Source organism: Bidens hawaiensis, unplaced genomic scaffold, assembly GCF_021521415.1.
Source record: "Bidens hawaiensis isolate Kalapana, Puna unplaced genomic scaffold, B.hawaiensis_p1.1 tig00021498_1, whole genome shotgun sequence".
NCBI classification, from domain to species: Eukaryota; Viridiplantae; Streptophyta; class Magnoliopsida; order Asterales; family Asteraceae; genus Bidens; species Bidens hawaiensis.
In genome coordinates, this window is record NW_027493335.1 from 456937 (window position 1) to 465182 (window position 8246).

The window sequence follows — 8246 nt, forward strand, 5'->3', positions numbered from 1 at the left end:
CCTTTAACTTCCGCTCAGTATGGTCAAGCACCCCCCTCTGGTCCAAGATCTCCTGGAGCTTTTTGGCGTCTTCCATCGCCAAGGCATCATGAGCCTGCTGGAGAGCCTCTAATTTGGCTTTAAGCTCTTCATTCTCCACGCGTAGAGGCTCAGCAACGGCTTCAGCCTTGGTGGCCCTCTCGGTTGCGTTCCTCGCAGTTTCCTTAGGCAGCCGAAGCTGTTCATTAACAGCTTGGGCAGCCTTGGAACGGGCCTCGAGTCGAGCCTGAACTTCAACCTCGAGGACCTTGAAGGCCTTCTCCTTTTCCGCGGCCACTGCGGAAAGCCTTTGGTTCTCCTCCTGGACAGCCCGCGCCTGAGCCACTTCTTTAAGGCGAGCTGCTTTTAACTTGTCGTTTTCACGACAAAGCAGCTCGACGCGCGGCTGCATCCGGGCCAGGAGAACCCGAAGCTCATTGGTTAGCCTACCCTCCTGGTAGCTAGCCATGGCTTCCCCCAACGCACCACTGGGAGCAACGTGACGAGCCCATTCCACGCACTCCACAGGGGTGCGAAGGGTTGTTCCTCGGCGAATGTTCCATCGTGGAACATACACTTCATTGGAATCCGACACTGCAAAAACATAAAGCAGTTAGGAAAAGATGATATATATAAAAAAAAAATAAAATAATATGAAAAGGGCCAAAAGAACCCTACGCACCTGTAGGGTCAATAACAGGCCGATAGCCGCCGAACCCATCACCTGAACCCAAGGGAAATCCATCCAAGAGGTCAGGCAGATGGGAAGGTGGCAGAGATTGGCGTGAAGCCCCACGCGTACCTGATGGATCGACCGTCGTTGCCGATGACGGGGGCATGATAGCAGCCGCCGCGGTCGCCGCCGCGGAATCTGCAGCAAAAGTAACCGCCGGCTCGGTGAAAGATGCCGGAAAAATGGCACTCACAGCCGGCGGTGACGTCATCTAGGCTGGAACAGTCGGCTCAAAGGAGTGAGCAACTGAACCAGCGGGGGCAGGCGCAGGCGCCTGGGTCGTCGCCTCAGGTAGGCTGACCAAGCCTACCGTCATTGGCGGAGAGGTACTCCTCTGCGCTCCACCCTGGAATGCGTCAACATCCACGCCTGCACAAAGAAGATAAGTGTTAAATGATATTAAGCTATGAAGATAAAAGCTAAAGAAAGTTTGTACTTACGGGTTTTCTTGAGCCTAAAGGTACGGAGAGGCGGGGACGAACCCGATGGAGCCGGCCTCTTTGCGCCGGTTACCGTCGTCTTCTTGGGCTCTCCGGAGGTGACAGTTGCAGCCTCCGGAGCGATGGTCTTATCACCACCGGGATTCCCCGCCACCTCTTCGCTCTCGGTCTCCGAATCAGACCGAGGCGCCGGATCGGCAGTGGAGGCCACCTTCTCCTTCCCCTTCCCGCCGGCAGCCTTCTTCTTCCGCACCAACGGAGGACCATCTGCGGATTCCTCATCAGAACATACGATTAGAGGAATTCCAGCAGAGGTTTCAACATTGAGGGGTCGAGGGTCGAATAGCGCCTTACCTGGCCGCCGGGCGCTAAGGATCTCATGGCCTTGCGGATAGACCTCCACGAACCGATCCGCCGTTTGTTCTAGGATGGGCAACTCGTTCTCGTCCAGAGCGCGAGTACCCATCCGAGCGGGACCGTCAGCCTCCCGCGGGTTCAGGAGCGACTGCAAGTCGTTCCCCTCTGAAATAAACAGGAAAGAAGTTAGAAGAAACTCAGAATCAACAAAAAGAAACAAAGCATACCGTAAGGAACAGAGTTCGAACCGTATTCGAGGACGATCGGAATCTTTCGCGCATCCGCCTCCTTCCACACCCGGCTCATCCCCAGCATCACCATCCCGGACTCCGCAAACCGGTAAACCGGAGATTGGACTCGGGATATCTTCGCAAACCATTCCGCCTCCTCATAGTTGGAAGCGTGAAGGCTGGGAAGTGCTTGCCCGTTTTTGAATTTCATGGCAAGTGGGATGGCGCGAGCGGAGATGTAGAAGAACTCCCGCTTCCACGCGCGAAGACTGCGCTCGGTTGCACAAATCCTCAAACCCTTAATCCGGGTTATCAACGTGTACCACCCCTGGATGCACCTCCAAGTGTAGAAGGTCATCAGGCGGTCAACATAGGGCTCAATGCCCAAGATCCGGCACACCCACTCGAAGTGCCGAATCTTGGCAATCGCCATCGGGTGCACCTCGGTCAGGTGCACACCGTGCCTCTCAAGGACACGGTAAACAAACTTTGTCAATGGGAACCTAAGATTCCCATAAACAAAGAATGCAGCATAAACCCCGATCTTGCCTCTGGGGGCATCATACACCGTCTGGTGGGGTTCAGGAAACTCAGGCTCGAGAGACTCGAGCATGAACTTCCTGACGATGTAACGATACAGATCGCCAGGCAGAGCACACTGGCACTCGCCAGCAGTACTCTTGTCATCGGCTGTAGATTCGAGATCACGAGACATCTTGTAAAAGAAGAAGAAAACGATTTCGGGAGAATGCTTGCCTGAAAAGGTGAGTATTCGCCGGAAATCGCTTAGAAGATGAAGAGAAGAGTGAAAGTGTGGATTACAAAGAACCCTCTCCCCCTTTATATACTAATCGCAATTAATGCGATGAATTTAATGCGGAGGAGAGAGAAATCGAAGGTGCAATGAAACTATGACACGTGGCAAAGAGCAAGCTGGCAACAGCTGTTGACAGGACGCATACCATTAATTTCGCGGCCACGCGCCCGAAAAATCGCGCCCACGCGCCTGAAAAAGCGTCTGGAATGACCATGTACTGTCACGTCACCATAACTTCCTGCACGTCCTGACACAGTCAGAAGAAACCGTCGCACGACGTTTCAGAGGTTTGGACTGTTCTTATCCTTTCACCAACTCTTCGAATTTCAAAATTCAAAAAGATTCAAAAGCGGGGAAATACCCCTTACCTTGGCAACCAAGTAACCGTAAGACGGATGCGGGTACAGTGTTAAGGCAAAACCCTTCACATACCTAGCACCCGCAGGGAATTGAAGCCAAGAATAACTTGGCAACCAAGTAAGACGGATGCGGGTACAGTGTTAAGGCAAAACCCTTCACATACCTAGCACCCGCAGGGAATTGAAGCCAAGAATAACTTGGCAACCAAGTAACCGTAAGACGGATGCGGGTACAATGTTAAGGCAAAACCCTTCATACCTAGCACCCGCAGGGAATTGAAGCCAAGAATAACTTGGCAACCAAGTAACCGTAAGACGGATGCGGGTACAGTGTTAAGGCAAAACCCTTCATACCTAGCACCCGCAGGGAATTGAAGCCAAGAATAACTTGGCAACCAAGTAACCGTAAGACGGATGCGGGTACAGTGTTAAGGCAAAACCCTTCACATATCTAGCACCCGCAGGGAATTGAAGCCAAGAATACCCCGGCAACAAAGTAACTATAAGACGGGTGCGGGTACAGTGTTAAGGCAAAACCCTTCACATACCTAGCACCCGCAGGGAATTGACGCCAGGGGTACCTTGGAAGTAAAGTAACCGTAAGACGAACGCGGGTACAGTGTTAAGGCAAAACCCTTCACATACCTAGCGCTCCGCAGGGAATTGAAACCAAGAAGGATCTTCTGGGCAATGCTTGCGGAAACGGAAATAACATCCCCGCATAGCGGGAACGTCGAGAACTACATTGTTTTGAGGCTCCAGGATGGAATTGGTGGTTTTAACATAATTGATCACTATGTTCAAAACTACCAAAACCTCAGGGAGAATCCACACAAGTGGGACTCAACGCTCCTGACTTGCGAGGAGGTTACAGCCTACCCGCATCATACCCAAAGATCAAGCAGGAAACTCGGGAATTTCTGCAAGTGACAAGGACTTCCGCGGGAAGAATCCCCATGGAAAACCTTAAAAAACCCTTTTCAAAAACCCTTTGCTTAAGTCCAAAAGTTCACCTCACTTTATTAAACACGCATGAGAAGAACATTGGACTGGGGGGACTTGAAGAGGTAGGTCCCAGCAGAGCCCAGTTGGACCCGCAAGACTCACCTTGAAGAGGGACGTCTGTGTAGAAACCAACTGGATCCGCAGGACCCACCATGCTCAGAGACGTGACGTCCTTACGCGCAGTACGCAAGCTGTTCCCGCAGGAAATGCCTCCCAATGGTGAAGGACTCCGCCTGTTCCCGCAGCTTCGGATACAAGCCATCAGGGAAGGCCACCCGCGCAGCAAGGCTACACGCACAAGGCACTTAGCTCTCAATCACTCAGTGTCACCTGAAGGAATGAGCAAAGCCGGGAACAATCCCGCACAAGGGCGGGAGGGGGAATACTCCCGCCCAAATAAGCCAGTCCGTACGATACGGGAAGATCTTCTGTACTGTACCTGACGAGGTATGGGCAAAAGATCTGACTAAAGATACGACAGCTTATTGACAACAGTATGGCGAGCAGCATGCTCCTGTACTGTATGTCACTATTAGCCGCTGCCTACTCACCAACTACTGCCATACCACGTGCATAGCCGGCAGTTGGTGGAAAAGGAATAGTACACAGCAGGCCTGGTCACTATCAGCCGCTGCCTACCCACCAACTACCAGCAGGGCACGTGCGTAGGCCACTGTTGGTGGAACAGAATTCTGTTGCAGCCGGCCACACCTCCTTGGAAACCTACCTTCGGCTATAAATACCACAAATGGTATGACCATCTCATCTTATCATATCTCAACATTATCATCATATTATACCTGATATCTGCTCTAGCAATCTCTTAATATACATTTATATTTAAAGAGCAATCTAGTCTGATTCTCACGCCGGAGGGTGGTCACAAGGAGGAACCCCCCCCCCCCTTCTCAGTGACAAGCTCACGGTGTCTGTTTTGCAGGTTATCAGAAGAACCATCTTCTCTGGGTCTAACCCCTCGTGGGAAACATCTATCTAACCCCCAGGTTACCCGTAATCAGCCCGGGGTCCGGTTAGTGTTTCTTCACATCTTATTGTAGATCTTAGCACACATTACATAAGTATAAACATCCACGTTCATATAATCACTAAAATGGTGGCAGTAGAAATGATCAATAACCCTATATGTACACCCAAGCCACCAAACCCATCACCAACTCCGAAATCAAAGAGTTTAATACCCTTTTTCGAATCTTTCTCTCCCGTTTGTCCAACCCTCACGTTGGCCACCACATCCACTGTCCACTTCTTACGGTAAGCAGGCGATGTAAACCCGACTTTGGTTAACACCTCCACCTTAAAAACCGAAGATGTTATCGTTCGATTATGTGGTGCAATGCCACGGGAACTCACTGTTTGTATCACATGTTTGCTTTTCTGATTATGTTGGAAAAACTTGGGCACTGTGTGTTCGGCCACAACAAAGGTTAACTTGACGTTAGGGACGTACGAAAAGGTAATCGTGATAGGATCATAGTAAGCGCCCATGGCTTTGTTCTTATTATGGAGCTTCATGTCAAAGAAAATGGTCTGATTGAATGTAGTGTTGGTGGAGGATGTATCTGATAAGTTAAGGGCTGAAACATAGAAGTTGTTTATGGTGAAAGATGGATCTGATGGTGTGGTGTAATACACGCATATAACGATAACCGCGGTTATGAGGGCTTGTATTGAAATGACTATGCACCAACATCTAGTGTTACATGCCATGTTTGTTTGATTTGGTGATTGCAAAATGAAGAATTGGTTTTAGTATTAAAACAATGGAATGAGTAGTGTATGAATATAATGGAAGAAGCTGACTTTTGGTTGTGTTCGACTAATGTAAGGAAATTCCTTTTCTTGTTTTAATATTAATAAATCATTTGTGTGGAAATTTCCAAATTATTTAAGGTATCATTTGGTTTAAAATTTCGTTTTCAGTGTGTATACAAGTTAAGTAGGTTGTCAATCTGTTTACTCATTAAAATATAACCGGTTCGGTTTTGTCAACAAAAGTCAAAAACTGGTTTATGATCGGTATCGGTTCGGGTTGAAACCGGTTTCTTAGCATGTTACGATCGTTTTCGGTTCGGGTTTTGATCGGTTTCGGTTCGGGTTTTGACCGGTTTCGGTTAACCGGTTTGAAACCGGTTTTGGTGAAGAAAACTACAAACCGGTTCCAAACCGGTTTTTACATAATCGGTTTCAGACAGGTTGGGTTTTGGTTCAATTTTCAGGTCGGTTCGGTTAACCGATATGTTTGCCCACCTCTAGGACATAGTTAAAAGGAAATCACCATATAAAATATAAATCATGTTGACCGTAAATATTTTTCAAATATGGAACTTTAGTAATTACCACTTAATCCATTTGGCGCATAAATACGGGTAATGGCACAAGAGAAATGGTGGTGCAGGAGATTAATTAAGGATGGAACCGAAATACGAGAATTGGCGCAAGAGAAATGGTGGTGCGTGAGATTAATTAAGAAATACGAGTGTATGTTTTTAATGGTGTAATTATGATGAGGGTTTTTTTCACTAAACGGCAGAGACTTGGGAAATTGTGTTAACGACCTTCCAAAGCCCTAACGAAGGTGTGGGAGATTCTCGCCACAAACCTATATTGGCGTCCCATATGGCGTAGGACAGAAATGGTGACGCAGGAGCAGAAAGCCAACGTTATTTTGTTAAATTCAAAAAGTCAGTTACCGGTTCATAAACTTTTTGTTCTTGACTCTATTTTGATGATTTTCCCTTACTAAATAGTAATTACTAGCATATATACTAAGTGTATTGAACATTGGTGAAAGATAAGTGTGATGATCCTCATGGTAACAATTGATCAAATAATTAACTTTTGCATTAATCAAGTTTGTTTTTAATAAATAAATAACTGAAGATCATAAATTCAGATGATACATTTACTGTCTTCTCTTTAAAAGTCGACGGAATTTAAGATCTATATGACTTTAATACTCATATATTTTTTAAAATATCTTAGACCTAGTAAACGATCCGCGGTAGGTGTGATGCAAAGATGAAATCCTCTCTTCCAGAAAAAATATATAATTAAATAAAAGTCTTAATTTCTAAAGAAACATCAGCCAAATTTCCTTGCAACTTAGAATTTCAACAACAGAATATATTGTTATCAAGGGTTTTGACATTGTAAGGGATATAAGCACCTACTCCACCGTGTTTTTTCGACTATAAATCACAAACTCTTAACATCTATTCTACTTATACTTTTGATCCTTAAATTTTCTTGATCCACTAACTTATATATATGGCATGTGGTGGTCTTATTGCTTGCTTATGTATCGGTTCCTTTTGCTTGGGTTTAGTTGTTTTGATGCCTGTCTTGCTAGCTCTATACGCATCGCCATCAAGTCCCTCGTTTTCAATTGATTTGTTCGATAATCAAGCGTTTAACATGACAAAAGCCGATCACGGCTCTCCAAATAACATTACTCTCCACTTTCATCTCAAGATTAAGAACGTAAACTCGGCAATAGGCCTTCATTATCCAGATCCACTCAAAATAACATTTTCTTACTTCCCAAATGTTTCCATGATGGTTACTTTAGCAGATTACACGGTTGATAGTTTTTATCAAGGTAACGGGAAGACAAAGGACGTAAGAGACTTGGTGGAAACAAGCGGTGTGCCAACGGTGTTGGAAGGGACGGATTTGGTGGCTTTTCGTGTGGATTTGGTGGGTACGTATAGGTATAAAAAGGTTGGAACCAAGAGGCATAAGGTGGATGTGGGGTGTCTTGTGGGTGTGAATAACACCACAAGCAGGAAACTGCGAACCGGGTTTATTGGATTGGTACAGCCAGGTCTTGATTCTCAGCTGAAACCTCCATCCACTGAATCTTATGGAGCTTATTGAAGATGTAATTGGCTTCATTTTATTCTACATGTAATTAAAGAGATCACTCTTTCACAATGTAATTAATTCCCTTAAAGAATAACGTTATCAATTAATTAAGTAGAATTGTGTAACGCCAATAATTTGTGACTTACGATGTTAACTTCATAAAGTAGTAGTCATAAATCAAAATGTAAATGTAATACTACATTTATAGGTGGTGCTCTGAACTAGATTAATAAACGGTTATGTAACTAAAACATTTTCGCAATGCGGCTACCATTAATATCACTAAGACCATGTGTATTGGATGAAGCCCTTATAAAGACGTTTTGCGTCATGTAATGCTACATCACCATAGGGGTTTTTTTGGCTAAAAATGGTGCAGTAATGGGTGGAACACCTTCCAAA

At 46.1% G+C, this 8246-nt stretch overlaps 2 protein-coding genes across 2 annotated transcripts; one reads left to right on the forward strand and one right to left on the reverse strand.

Annotated features, from left to right (window-relative positions):
- Window positions 1–5054: 5054 nt before the first annotated feature.
- LOC143563556 (protein NDR1-like) lies at window positions 5055–5782 on the reverse strand. The gene has a single exon (XM_077051070.1). It carries the CDS (start codon window positions 5685–5687, stop codon window positions 5055–5057), a length of 633 nt encoding a protein of 210 aa, XP_076907185.1. The 5' UTR covers window positions 5688–5782.
- Window positions 5783–7247: 1465 nt separating this feature from the next.
- On the forward strand, window positions 7248–7856 carry LOC143563569 (protein NDR1-like). The gene has a single exon (XM_077051080.1). The coding sequence runs from the start codon at window positions 7248–7250 to the stop codon at window positions 7854–7856; it is 609 nt and encodes a 202-aa protein (XP_076907195.1).
- Window positions 7857–8246: the final 390 nt, after the last annotated feature.

Coding starts and splice junctions, on each gene's coding strand:
- LOC143563556 (XM_077051070.1), bottom strand. CDS start 5,687: ATGGCATGTAACACTAGATGTTGGTGCATAGTCATTTCAATACAAGCC.
- LOC143563569 (XM_077051080.1), top strand. CDS start 7,248: ATGGCATGTGGTGGTCTTATTGCTTGCTTATGTATCGGTTCCTTTTGC.